General features: G+C 58.0%; 5 protein-coding genes across 5 annotated transcripts; 3 read left to right on the top strand and 2 right to left on the bottom strand.

Moving 5' to 3' along the window:
• The first annotated feature begins 62 nt into the window (after positions 1-62).
• On the top strand, positions 63-1,523 carry DL89DRAFT_3465 (uncharacterized protein). The gene has a single exon (XM_040891567.1). The coding sequence runs from the start codon at positions 70-72 to the stop codon at positions 1,513-1,515; it is 1,446 nt and encodes a 481-aa protein (XP_040746961.1). The 5' UTR covers positions 63-69; the 3' UTR covers positions 1,516-1,523.
• On the bottom strand, positions 1,481-2,687 carry DL89DRAFT_263766 (mitochondrial carrier; the record flags this gene model as incomplete). The annotated part of the gene is made up of 2 exons (XM_040885976.1): positions 1,481-2,545; positions 2,626-2,687. A coding segment is annotated over one exon (768 nt), but the record flags the coding sequence as incomplete, so codon positions are not given.
• Positions 2,688-3,858: 1,171 nt separating this feature from the next.
• DL89DRAFT_263765 (ornithine aminotransferase) lies at positions 3,859-5,368 on the top strand. The gene has a single exon (XM_040885975.1). The coding sequence runs from the start codon at positions 3,982-3,984 to the stop codon at positions 5,299-5,301; it is 1,320 nt and encodes a 439-aa protein (XP_040746959.1). The 5' UTR covers positions 3,859-3,981; the 3' UTR covers positions 5,302-5,368.
• A 205-nt stretch (positions 5,369-5,573) lies between these two features.
• Positions 5,574-7,003, top strand: DL89DRAFT_3361 (uncharacterized protein). The gene has a single exon (XM_040891561.1). It carries the CDS (start codon positions 5,641-5,643, stop codon positions 6,877-6,879), a length of 1,239 nt encoding a protein of 412 aa, XP_040746958.1. The 5' UTR covers positions 5,574-5,640; the 3' UTR covers positions 6,880-7,003.
• A 124-nt stretch (positions 7,004-7,127) lies between these two features.
• Positions 7,128-12,707, bottom strand: DL89DRAFT_253682 (uncharacterized protein; the record flags this gene model as incomplete). The annotated part of the gene is made up of 2 exons (XM_040885202.1): positions 7,128-11,074; positions 11,237-12,707. The coding sequence occupies 2 exons, from the start codon at positions 12,705-12,707 to the stop codon at positions 7,128-7,130; spliced, it is 5,418 nt and encodes a 1,805-aa protein (XP_040746957.1).
• Between the last annotated feature and the right edge of the window lie 978 nt (positions 12,708-13,685).

The following is a 13,685-nucleotide window of genomic DNA, read 5'->3' as shown; positions in this document are numbered from 1 at the left end:
CGGAAGCCACGCCCTCAACCCACCTGACAATTTCTGACTGAGAAACGCCTGGCTTGCCTTTCTTCTTCCATGCATTGTCAAGTTTTTCTTCTGTATTCTACATGCACCTGCTGGACTTTATCTTTGCGCTCGTCATATCGCTCAGTGCTGTATATCGTGCCGTTTACCAAGGTCGAAGAGAGCTTCTTTGTGCAGGCCGTGCACGACCTGTACAAGTCGCCCTTCATCAACAGTGGCTATGACCACTTGGCGTTCCCTGGCGTAGTCCCCCGCTCATTCGTGTCGCCACTACTGATTTCTGCCCTCCTGTCACCGATCAGGCTGTTCACCAATGCCACCGAGGGGATTTGGCTCCAAGTTGCGTCGCGGCTTGTGCTTGGGTGGGCTGTGGCGTGGGCTAACAGCAGGCTGCGCAGTGCAATTCGTATCCGGTTTGGCGGAACAACAGCAGCTTGGTACGGTGTGTTCTGCATCTGCCAGTTCCACATGACGTTCTGGACATCGCGCATGCTGGGAAATACTATTGCGCTGGTGCCTATGCTGCTGGCACAGGCGTGCTGGATCGATGGCCGGAGATTCACAGCCATGACGGTCTTGCTGGCGTTCACAGCCATTGTGCTGCGTTTCGATACTGTGGTCTTTGCAGCGGTGATGGTGCTATCGAGCATTCAGTGTTTGACATGGCAATCAGTTAGGCGCACGGTGCTGGCCGCGGCTGGGTTCGTTGCATTGACTGTTATTGTCGATTCATACTACTGGCAGACTGCCTGGATGTGGCCCGAGTTCCATGTTTTCAGATTCAATGTGGTCGAGCAGCGCAGCTCCGAGTGGGGAGTGTCGCCGGCCCACTTCTACGTGACGTACTTTATGCCCCGTCTGTTGCTGGGGGCCCTGCCGTTTGCAATTTCGGGTGTTGCGCTTTCAGTCGATGCTGCCAAGCTGGCGGTCCCGTATATAGCAGCCATTGCGGTGTTTTCAGCGAATCCGCACAAGGAATGGCGATTCATCGTATATGTCGTACCGGTTTTCAACATATGCGCAGCGCTGGGAATCGCCAAGCTCCTAAGGCATCGCCGGATTCGCACACTGGCAAGGCTGACCGCTGTTGGTGTGTCGGCCGCCAGTTTTGCCGCGGTGGTTCTGATGACATACGTCTCCAGCTTAAATTATCCAGGGGGCCATGCCCTGTCTGCACTGCACAGGATCGCTACTTCATCCAATGCCCATGTCCACATCGACACGTACTCAGCCATGACGGGAGTGACAAGATTTGGGCAAACTCGATCCGACTGGATATACGACAAAACCGAGGACTTGATGCCACCCCAGTTCTCCAATTTCACGCATCTGCTGACGTCTGAACCAGGTCTCCACAAGGACGAGTTTCTCGTCAGCACGGCGGTCTCTGGGTATGCAGGCGTCCGGCTACAGCCCAAGGCCATTCTGTCAGGCCACCTACCCATTGCAATTCAGCAAAAGCCCCTGGTCTATATTATGCAGAACGTTAATCTATAAAGACACTACATATCCTTAAATTGTATTCAGCCCACGCATGACAAACTCGTAGGCGACAAAGGTGACGCCAGCAGCCGGAATACTCCTGATGATGCTGGGAGAGTAGCCACGGAAGAACCCCTTGACCCCCTGCTCCTTGCTAATTGCCTGCGCTGCCTCGATGATGCCGCCAAGGCGCTTTGGTGGAACTGGTGAGTTCTGCACACGGCTCTTGATGACATCCAGCGGATAGCTGGCAGTCCAGTAGCAAATGCCTGCAAACGATCCCGAGGCCATCAGTGGCAAAACGCCCAGCTTATCTACATTGCCGCCTGTTAGGCTATCAGCGAATTTGCGCTTTGCGAACTCGAATCCCGTGTAGAAGCCCGCGTATGCTGGGATCTCACGCGCAACTGTCGACCAGAATCCCCACATAATGCCGCGCGCACCAAACTGCTGTACTAGGTGCTTGGCCAACGGAATCGGGCCCTTGAACGTGTTTCCAGCACCGCTGTACTGCGTTTGCAGCCGCACCTTGAGCAGCTCCACTGGCGATGCCAGCACACTGTTGACGATGCCAGCACCTGAGCCCGCAATGGCCACCTGGCCAAGTGTCGGCGACGTGCTATTGGTCTGCAGCCGTTTTCCGAGAGAGTATGCCCAGAACAGAAGCGAGTTTACAGCAGCAATTCCTACCAGCGGCGACGCCATGCCCTTGTACAGGCCGAGGAACCCCTCGTTGCGGACCGTCTTCATCAGGCAGTCAACGGGGCCCTTGAACACGCCCGAGCCTTCGATTTGAATGCGCACCTAAGTACAGGGGAGTTCGATGTTAGAAGAGCAATGGCTGAGCAGCGACATGATGGATCGACAGAAAAATGAAGCACTGGTAGCAGGTACTTTTGCTTGATCAGCAGATGGCGCCATAGATGCTGGAAATGACTTCAGTGGCTCTCATTGCAGCAACGGGCACGGCAGCCATGGTAAACACCAACGTACCTTGACAGTGTCCAGCGGGTGTCCGACAGCGACCTGGGCGGCGCCAGCAATGCTACAAGCGATATAATAAAAAGCATTGAGACCTGTGCGTTGTTCAAGGAATTGGCTGGCAGGATCGAGTAGCTTGCTTACCTGCCCGCCACAAAGTCCTTCCACCCGCCTCCACTGGCTGTCTGCTTTGCAGTATTAGCAGCAGCAGCGTCGACCTTGTGTGTGTCAGCCATAGTACGTGTGGATATGTGAGGAATGATAACCTAAGGGGAGTAAAATAAAAAGCTGCGAAGAGCAGGAAGCAAAGAAGAAATGGGTTCAGCGCCTTTTCTGCGGAACACTAGACTTCCGGAACTCCCGGAGCCTGGCAGAGCGAAAAATTAACAGCCTGTTCTCGGGTGGACAAATAGCAGACGTCACAGCCGATCACAATCGCAGAGCAAACAGGGCAGCATCCGATCTCTGATTTCGCACCTGTTTGCACCGCTTGTCCTGCCCGCCATATTCCCTGCCCTGCCATTTGGGGCTACCAAATAGGCTGGTCCTACGGTTATCTTCGTGGACTTGTGGTCAACGCCATGAATCCAGGCATTAGTCCACTTGGCACCAATGGCCGCCTTTGCACACAAAAGTACCTGTGGTCTTCTGGTGTCTGTAATTGGCATAGCTTTAGCGCAGTGCCTGTAAATGTGGGCGACAAGTCGTCACCAGAGCTCAATAGGATCATGGCACAACTGCAACATTGCCGCCTATTTCCGGTCATCAATGTGCAATCGTAAATCGTATCTGTAATGTGTTTGCCTCACTTGTATGTGGTCTCGCACCCGCCTATGACCATGGCCGGGGTTTTTGCAAGTGGCATTGAACTATTACAAGCGACTTTAATCCCGGGCAGCATTCTACTTGCCCATCTTTTGACAGCACGCCTGTTTGAGATGGTACTTTGATAGGCGCTGCGCTTTTGCGCTGACTACAGAGAAGAGTACGCGAGAGATTTGGATTGCCATTCCATTACGAAGCGGGCAAGGAAAAGCGTGCTCCTGTCTCGCGCATGGAATGATTACCTCTGTGCTGCCAGTGATACCATTTCGTGCCCTCGCACTTTCTGAGAATGGCAGGTGGTGGCAAGTGACCTCAGACTGAGGACCCGCGCGGGGCGAGTTCTCTGTGCACAAGGGCAGGACAGAAAGCGGTTGCACAGTATACTCGGAAAATATTCGACTATGCCCGTGGGCAGGACGCCCTAATTTCCTTGCTGCCCGCGGGCAGGGCCAGGCGCACGATAGTCAAACGGGTGCTAGAGAGACGGGCAGGGGAAGGCGAGGGCTGTTCTCGAGTATAAATACTGGCAGACACATCCAAAATATCACCTCAGGCTACCCAAGCTCATTCAGCAATACAACACCTAATACTCTGCTCAGACGCAAGTCGAAATCCCCTTGTCGCCTCTCTTACACTTTACACAGCCGCAAGAACCAGCCCTTCTCTTTGTCAGCCATGTCTACCGATACCTATGCCAAGATCGCCGCTACCATGGACGCGTATAAGCCGGCCTCTGTCGCCCAGACTCTCGAGTGGGAGAAGAAGTATGTTGCGCGCAACTCGTCGACCATTGAGGCGGTTGTGTCCAAGGCTCAGGGCGTCCACATTTGGGACACCGAGGGCAAGCACTACCTTGACTTTGGATCTGCCTTCGCTGCTGTCAGCCAGGGCCACTGCCACCCAGACATTGTGCGCGTCCTCTACGAGCAGGCGCAGACCGTGTCCCTGTCGTCGCGTGCCTTTGTGCCCGAGAAGATGGTCAGCTTTGCAAAGTACATCACCGAGACCTTTGGCTATGACCGCGTCCTGCCCATGAACGCCGGCGCCGAGGCTGTCGAGACCGCGATAAAGATGGCGCGCAAGTGGGGATACCTGAAGAAGAAGATCCCTGAGAACCAGGCCATCGTGCTGTCGGCCGCGGGCTGCTACCACGGTATCACCACCGGCACCATGTCGGTGACCTCGAACGATGTGCTGCGCACCAACTTTGGCCCGTACCTGCCTAATGTTGGCCCCATTGACCCGGTCACAAAGAAGTACATCCGCTACAACAACACCGACGACCTCGAGGAGGCCCTCAAGAACAACGGCCCTAACGTCTGCGCCTTCCTCGTCGAGCCGATCCAGGGCGAAGCCGGTGTAATCATCCCCGATACCGGCTACCTGAAGCGCTGCGCCGAGCTCTGCAAGGAGCACAACGTGCTGTTCATCTGTGACGAGGTCCAGACCGGCATTGGCCGCACCGGAACCATGCTCTACCACTATCAGGAGAACATCCGCCCAGACATCGTCACCCTCGGCAAGGCGCTCGGCGGTGGTGTGTTCCCGGTCTCTGCCGTGCTCGCCGACGAGCACATCATGGACGTGTGGGGCCCCGACGAGAACGACTCGACCTGGGGTGGCAACCCGCTTGGCTCGGCCGTCGCCATGGCGGCCCTTGAGGTTGTCAAGCACGAGAAGCTCGCCGAGCGCGCTGCTGTCCTCGGCAAGCGCTTCCGTGAGGGGCTTTCCAAGATCCAGTCGCCTGTGGTCAAGGAGATCCGCGGCCGCGGCCTGCTCAACGCCCTCGAGGTCAACCTGACCCATGGCCCCCGCACTGCCTGGGACCTCTGCTATCTGCTGATGGAGCGCGGTCTGCTGGCCAAGCCCACCCACCAGACCAACATCCGCCTGTCGCCTGCTCTCACCATCACCGAGCAGGAGATCGATGAGGCCGTCGACATCATCGCCCAGGCCATCGCCGACTTTGAGAAGCGCCCGGCTCCCGCCCAGTAAATGCACACAATGGACTCTATTTTTCACATATTTCTAAGCCTGTAACTTCAAGAACTACCTCGTAAACATTTAAGCGCGGCGGTTTCACATGCCGGTGCCTTATCACAAAAGCGAGAAAAGGGCATCGGAAAATATTCACGTGCCGCCAATGCGATGACGCTCCAGCACGCGGGCAGGAACACCAGCCGTCACGCACGGGCCGAAGGCCGCGGAAATGCACCCGTCCCGGGAGGCATAGGCACCCGCACGCCTCTATCTGCCGCCCGACAACGCCTCTCGTCTCCACTCTCCATTATTTCGCACACTACTACTTTGGCACCCTCGTAGATTAAACACCCCATGTCGTCGCAAGCCTTTATCGTCGCAGCCAAGCGCACTCCCTTTGGCGCCTTCGGTGGTAAGCTCAAGGATCTGAGCGCCAACGAGCTCGGCGGCCTCGCTGCCAAGGCCGCGCTCGCCCAGCTGCCTGCCAGCGCCCAAGCCCACCTCACACAGAGCACGTCCGAGCGGCAGTCGGTGATTTTCGGCAACGTCGCACAGACCTCGACCGATGCGCCCTACCTGGCTCGGCACGTCGGCCTGCGCGCCGGCCTGCCAATCACCACCCCAGCCTACACGGTCAACCGGCTCTGCACGTCTGGGTTCCAGACGATCATCAACGCGGTGCAGGAGATCAAGGTTGGCGATGTTGATGTGGCCGTGACCGGCGGAAGCGAGAGCATGAGCCAGGCGCCGTACGTGCTGCGCAATGTCCGCTGGGGCACAAAGTTCGGGCCCGAGTACCTGAAGATGGAGGACGCTCTGGCGGCCTCGCTGACCGACCGGTACCCGGAGGTCGTCCCCATGGCGATCACCGCCGAGCGCCTTGCCGACCAGTACAGCGTCTCCCGCACGGACTGCGACGAGTTTGCTCTGCGCTCGCAGACACTGTGGGCGCAGGCCCAGGAGTCGGGTGTGTACGATGCCGAGATTGCCCCGGTCGAGGTCAAGGTCAAGCGCGCGGTTGAGCAGGTCACCAAGGACGAGCACCCGCGCCCCAAGACGACCATCGAGGGGCTCGCCAAGCTGCCTGCTGTGTTCAAGAAGGACGGTGTTGTGTCAGCCGGCAATGCCTCGGGCATCAGTGACGGCGGCAGTGCCTGTGATCGTTGCTGGCGAGCAGTTCGTCAAGCAGCACGACATCCAGCCGCTCGCCCGCATCGTGGCCTACCACATCGTCGGTGTCGACCCGGGACTCATGGGCATCGGCCCTGTCGGTGCCATCCAGGGCGCCCTGGCCAAGTCGAACCTGACCATGGACCAGATGGACATCATCGAAATCAACGAGGCCTTTGCTGCCCAGGTCCTGTCGTGCGCCAAGGCTCTGGACATCGATCCTGCTCGCCTCAACGTGTCCGGTGGTGCCATTGCCCTGGGCCATCCGCTCGGTGCCTCGGGATCGCGCATCATGGGCCACCTGGCGCACCGCCTGAAGGCTACCGGCGGCCGCTACGCTGTTGGATCTGCCTGCGCCGGCGGTGGCCAGGGCGTGGCCATCATCATCGAGGCCCTCTGAGCTTGCTCCTAGAAGATATTTGAAAAACCGAAATTTATGTTTTGTAAAACACAGAAGGAACAGGAAATAGGAGTTTAAAAAGGAAAACGTCAAGGAAAAAGAGGGGAGGGGAAACGATGAGGCTGCTTGGGCAACCCGTGCAGAAGCAAAAGTACCCCAGGCATGGTATGGAAGTGGGGAGAGAACAAGATAACATAAGGAGGGTTGGTGGTGTGCCATTTTGCGAGAATTCGTGTATATGTGGGCAGCAGCGAGGGCATGTGCGGTCTCATCACATGAGCTCGGCCCATTCGGTGGTCTTGGGTGGCGTGTCGCTGACATAGGTGGCCGGGAACACTCCCTGCTCGAGCGGCTGGTCAGCGCCATGGTCCACAATTCCCATCCACCAGATCTCGTCGCTCTGGTCAATGACAAACACCCGCTCGCCAGCACGGAACCCAAGCTCGCCCGTCTCACGCGAGCTGAACGTGAACTTGGCATAGAACACCGGGTATTGCCGCAGCGAGTCACGGATCGGCAGGGGCTCGCGTGGGCCAGAGGCATCGGACCGTCCATTGCTGGTATCTGCCGACGAGCTGGCTGCAGACAGTGACCGCCGCCGGATAGCTGCTGCCGCGCTCTCAGACTCGGACTCGGGTTCAGATCCAGAGTCCTTGCTGTTCTTCTTGGAAGCGACAGCACCGGGTGGTGCTGCTGCTGTCGCTGCTGCTGTCGCTGCTGTTGCCGCCGCTGCTGCTGCTGTTGTGACCGTAGCACCAGCCAGCACTGCTGCCGCCGCCTGCTCGCTGTCCTGATGCCGTGGTGTCGGCATCGGGATATAGGCAGACGATGTATCGCCTGCCTCAGCAGCGAACGGCCCAGCTGGCGGGAACGCACCCTGCGACTCGCGCAGAGCCAAGCGCTGCTCGAACGGGTTGGTCGAGTCGGGCCGGTACATGCTGCTGCGGCTGCCGTACGACGACGTCATGCCGCCATCGTCGCTGCCAGAAAGCAGGTCTGTTGCAGGCGCTGGCATTGCTAGCGACCGCGGAATTGGCGCCGCCAGCGACGCTCCACCAGCGGGTTGTGGCGATCCAGTCTTGGCCTTGATATTGCTCAGCTCGTTCTCGGCCTGCTGCTGCGACAGCTCGTTGCCCCTCTGGTCGTAGTGGTGCGGTGCTGGCATCGCGTAGCCGTGGCTGCCGCTCTTCTCGTTGCTCGCAGCAGCGGCAGCGGCAGCGGCAGCAGCGGTGGTAGCAGCCTGTTCGGCCTCGGCCTCAGCAGCAGCCGACTCAAAGATAGAGTCCAGGCTGTCGTCAGGGATTCCACGCGTCTGGTCGCCCGCACCAACGTTGCCATGCTTATCGACATAGGTATCGGACGACACCGCTGCCTGGCGACCTGCAGCCGTGGCCAGCCCAGCAAGCCCGGTTGACGAGCCCGAGGCCACGCGGCCAGTCTTGGACGCCATGTTGTTGTAGCGGAGCTCTGACGCCGCCATCAGCGCATCCTCATCCCAGGTGTCACGGTCACCAGCAGCCGCTGCTGCATGTCGAGGACGGTCGTCGTCATCGCCCAGGTCACCTGTAGCTGCCGCCATCGCACCAGCGCCGACACTGAATCCAGCAGCGCCCATTCCCGAGCCATGAAGGTACCCGGTGCCGGTGGCACTCTTGGCCAGCATCTGCGGGGGCTTCATCGTGCCTGCGCCGCCTGCAGCAGCCGCCGCAATGGCAGCAGCAGCAGCAGACGCCGTAGCAGCAGCCTCGCGGCGGTTGCGGAAGTACACATAGGCCAGACCGACCAGGACGATCAGGAAGGTGATGCCGAGCGCAATCACCACAGCAATCAGAATTACTAGCGCCGTCGACATGAGCTTCTTCTCGTACACGCTGAGCGGCGGGTTCTCGTAGAAGAACGACGACACGTAGCCGGCGCTTCCGTCACTCTGCACCGTGGACAGGAACGGTGCCCACTTGGAGCCGTCAAAGAACGCGCTGGACGCACGCTTATTGCCGGACAGAACCAGGTCGCCGGAAATAGATAATGCATAGCCAGACGGAATCGCCGACTCGCCGTCGGCGCGCCGGGACAGCGCCGACCGCGCACTCGCCGACAGAACTGATGCGGGAATCCGCGACAGAGGGGTCAGAGTGACTCCACGGATCGAGCTATTGGATCCCAGGTTGACTGACAGCTGAGTGAATGACCTGCCGTCAAAGCGCGCCAGATAGGACTTTCCAGACGACCTGTCAGCGCCTGCCACAAAGAACGACTTTGTGTCGCCAGTGGCTGCGACTGGTGCCAGAACTGCCGCAGGCCCTGGCAGCGAGGCGACGTCGGCGACCTCCTCCCATGCGCTCTTGTCAAAGTTGTAGTGCATCAGGTACTGGATGGGCTGCGAGCCATTCTGGAATGTGCCCGCTACTACGAGCTGGTTGCCGGCGAACAGCATGTCAGTGACCGGGCCTGTCAGCGAGCTGGATGCCAGCGGCGACCACTGAGCATCGTTGATGTCCCAGGAGCACACGTATGGGCAGGACAGAGATCCAGACAGCTGGAAGTCGCCGCCCACGATTACTTGCGCCGTGTTGGCGCGCACAGCAACCTTGTTGATCTTGACCTGCGTGGTCGAGCCGCTGGCAGCCATGAAGCGCGGCATGCTCATTGTGTCGCCGCTGTCCATGTCATACACAGTGAGACCCATGAACCCAGTGGTCTTCTGCGATGACGACGACGTGGTGAGGTTGGCCTTGCCGCCGATGAACAGGAACTTGGCTGCATTGGCCAGCGTCAGGACCTCGCCGTTGACGCCGGAGACCAGCTTGCGCCATCTGCCCTGATCCAGCTGTGCAATGTTGGTTGACCCGTCGGCGGTTGTGAACTGGCCGCCGACGATGAGCTTGGCGGCCGTGCCGTTGCTCTTGGCGTACCACAGACCAGTGTTCACTGCAAAGGCCTGGTTAGCCGTAGGCCGCAGGCTGTAGCCGACATACTCGAGTGACCGCACGCTGGAGTCAGAATCCAGCAGCAACGTGCCCCCAGCACTAATAGCTGCAGCAGCCGAGAACTTGCCGGCAATCAGCCCGGCTTGGTTGGGGCGCGACTTGTTCCAGGCATCCGAGAACACCAGCGTCGGCGTGCCCTCGACGTAGGGTGTAGCCACCCAATCGCCCGCCGTTGTGTTCCACATAATCAACGGGCTGACAGCGACGTTTTCGCTCTTTGGCACACGGGGGTCAGCCAGCAGCTGCGCAAATGAACCTGTCACTGCCACAATGTCCGATCCAAATGGCGCATAGGGCACCATGTGGGTGACAGCGCCATTGACACCACCGGCCAGCGGATACCACTGCGAGTCGCTGGTGTTGTACTGTGCGATGTTGTTGAAGGCGACTTTCTTGTCACCAGTGCCGTTGAACTGGCCGCCGACAAACAGCGATTTGCCGTTGAGCACCAGCGCGCTGACCGATCCAAGCACACCAGTGTTGTTCAGCGGCTGGAGCTTGTTGTCTTTGTACTGCACGACGCCCTCATATCCAGACGTCTGGTTGGCAAAGTTGCCGCCAAGGTACACGTTCCCACTCTTGTCCGAGGCATCAGCTGCGATTGAGTAGACCACGGCCTGCTCGGGCAGGGTGTCGTTGAGCGGCATGTACAGAGGACCGTACGTTTGGAGTTCCGAGTTGAGGTCGGTATACAGACGCATCACGCCGCGCAGATCAGTGTACGACGTGGTCCGCTCGAAGCGGAAGTAGTCTACAACAGCCTCGATCTGTGTGGTCTGCGGACTGACCTTGGCATCAGACACGATGCCCACACTCACCGACATTGTGAAGTTGCTGGTCGACGCCGGCGTGTAGCCCCTGTACACCAGCACCTCCTGGTCAACAAAGTTGTGCTGGCCGACTGTGGCCACCACCTCCTGCGAGCGCGTCATCCCCAGCGTCACCTTGGCTGAAGCCCGCCGGATGCACGTGTTGGTGTTCTCACAGCCAGGAATCATCATATAGATGTTGTAGAAGCCGGCTTCGGGGATGCTCGGGTACAGGCGCACCTGCGAGTTCTGCGTCGTCGCGCTGTCCACATCGCCGGCATTCACGGTCAGCGTGCGGTAAGTGCCGTGGTAAGACGAGGGCGAGGTCGGCTTCCAGTCGCCTACCATATTCGAGGTTGGCTGGATTGCCTGCTGGCTGCAGGGTGAGCCATTGAAGCTGCTGTCGACGTACACGCGCGGATCTAGAAAAAGAAACAAGCAGGGGGAGGCAATAAGCAGTGTTTGCCAGAAGCGCGAACAATCGGCGGACCGGTAGAAACACAATCGAAACTGCAACTGCACCATTGCGCAATGATTTGTTTTCGTAGTTCTTCTGGACAATCGGGTGGCCTGTTTCTACTTACCTCGTTGGTACAATTCGACCTTGTTGAAGCCGCCTCCCTCACCGTACCAGTCGGTAACGACAATATTGACACCTGTCAGATTGGCCACTGTAGCAGAGTCGTCGGCAAACCTAAAGTCCTGCCACGAGTAGTCGTGGTTCAGCGGGCACGATTGGACGCAGATAACCTCGGCGCCGAGAGCCGAGTCCATATACGCCATCCTCAGCGCCAGGTTCGTGCTGGCAGCTTCAACCCTAAACGATTTTGTTCCACGGCCCTGGTACATGGTGTTAATTAGCCGCAGGAGCGACGGCGTGGTGCGGAACGGGAAGTCAATGCGGAAAAATCCAGTGAGCTTGTCGCGCATCAGCCACGTATTGCTAACAGTATCCAGTCTCTTCGTACAAATCGCGTTGTGCGGGTCGCCAAATCCAAAGATCTCGGCACTGTTGCCGCCGGTGATGGTGCACGCTGTCAGGTTGACCGGCTGTGTGCCCAATGACACATGCGTGGCATTGTCAACTGTGGCCGAAAACTCGCCTGCGGCAAACACATAGTCGCGCGTGCGCCCGAACGCGTAGACCGGCCCGTCCACGCCGCTGAACGGCAGCGTCCTCCAGCTGCTAGCCGCCACATCATACAGCACCAGGTGGCCCGTGGCTGCAGAGTCTGATGTCGACACCGACTTCAATGTGGCCGCAGCCGTGGTGGTGAAATTGCCGCCAACATACACGACCTGCTTGTCCTGGTCGCAGTACAGAGCGTTGACAGGGCCGTTGACTCCGCCCTGCATGCTGTCAATTTTGCCTGATGCTGAAATACCAGCAACATACGATACGTCGGTTGAGTTTACCTTGGACAGCGAGCTGCCGCCCACAAACACCTGCGACACCGAGCCGTCCGAGTTGTAGAATGCGCAGGCAGCCGTAATGTCTCCATCCGACGGCGCATTGCTGAGGAACGACACAGTGTCCTGCGACAGCGAGATTATCGACGACACGGTGCTGTCTAGCTTTAGGGTGGCGCCGCCAGTGTTGCCAGCATACAGCGACACGCCACGGAACCCACCCACGATGCCAATGCTGCCGCCGTTTGTCGTGTTGCTGCTGCCGGCCTTACCGCTGACGTCGTCAATTTCGCCCAGCTCGTCCATGGACTCACTTTCGCTCCCAGATTCGGATTGCGAGGCATGGGTCGGTCCGCGCACTGCCGTCGTTGTTGGCGTTGGTGTGGTCAGTGAGGTGCTCGTAGAGTCTGCCGCCAGTGCAGGCGTGAACACCGCAAGCATGGCGACCAGGGCCAGCGCCGCCCATTTTTTCGTCCGGCCACCACTACCTTGGCGACTGCTGTATGCCACGCATGATGCCCGCGTAGTTTGCTGCACCAGTTGCTGCTGCTGTTGTTGTTTCGTAATGGTGCCATCTACTGCTGCTGCCGCCGCTGCTGCTGCCGAGAGCCCGCGTCGCTCATCACTGTTATCCACTGCTAGCATTTCGCGGTAGAGTGGTGTAAATAGAGAGCCGCGAGAAGTCTACAGCCACCGAGGATACAAAGAAAAGTAAAACAAAAAGAAACCCCCCGTTTTTGGGAAGCAATATGAAGTTGCCACCCTTTTAGTATGCAAAGTGTGGAGCTAAAAACAATTTTCGAGCACGCGGTAGCGGACTGGCGGTCTGCGCCTTCGAGGCTAGTATTAATCAAGGCCGGGCCACGGACCTGGGGGTTGGCTTCGCGGTCCTGTCTCTGCGGGGGAGTGCAAGTGTGTGTGGTCTGCTCTTATATACAGCAGCAAAAAAATGTCTGTGCCAAATCGTCCTTGCCAAATTGGCCCTCCAGAAACAAGATAAATAGTATAGAGCACGGAAATAAATAATTGAAGTGAGAAAGGAGAAGCGAGTGGGAAGACAGCAGGCCATACTTTCGCCACCCTGAGCATGTCTAAAAATACAAGAGTCTCTGCCATTTACCTTGATGCGTGCCCGTCTCCGTTTTGATGAGAGGGGAGTGGTTTCTCTGCAGCCAAAAGAGATCTGTTCCTGTCTGTGCTGAGTGTTAAGGAAAGAAGTGACGTGAAAAGGGGTGTGTCAAAGCGTAGGACTGAAAGTATGTATGTCGGAGCGATAGGTATATAACGAAAATAGCGAGGGAAGTAGGAGCGTGCGTGAAAAGAGAGAAAGGGAAGATGTTGAGAAAGGGGGAGGGAAATAAGAAAAGGGGGCGAAGCTCTGCTTAACCAGACTGAGCGTGGTGTGGCTCTGGTTAAAAAGGAATAAGAGAGGAAAAAGTGCTTCTACGCCTGAATTTGAAGTAAACGGAGGGGAAGAGAAGGAACCTTGAACTCTCTAACGGGTCAGACGGTCTTGGTTGTTTCCCCCTCTCTTTCTGCTCAGTCGCCCACTCTTACTCAATGGACGATCGTCTGTTGTGCCTCCAGCAGGCAATCTCAAATGGGACAAGGAGGCCCTCTTCT

This window comes from Linderina pennispora (genome assembly GCF_002104995.1).
Source record: "Linderina pennispora strain ATCC 12442 chromosome Unknown DL89scaffold_1, whole genome shotgun sequence".
NCBI lineage: Eukaryota > Fungi > Kickxellomycota > Kickxellomycetes > Kickxellales > Kickxellaceae > Linderina > Linderina pennispora.
The sequence above is the reverse complement of the archived record's forward strand: the minus strand, read 5'-3'. Positions and strand labels throughout refer to the sequence as shown.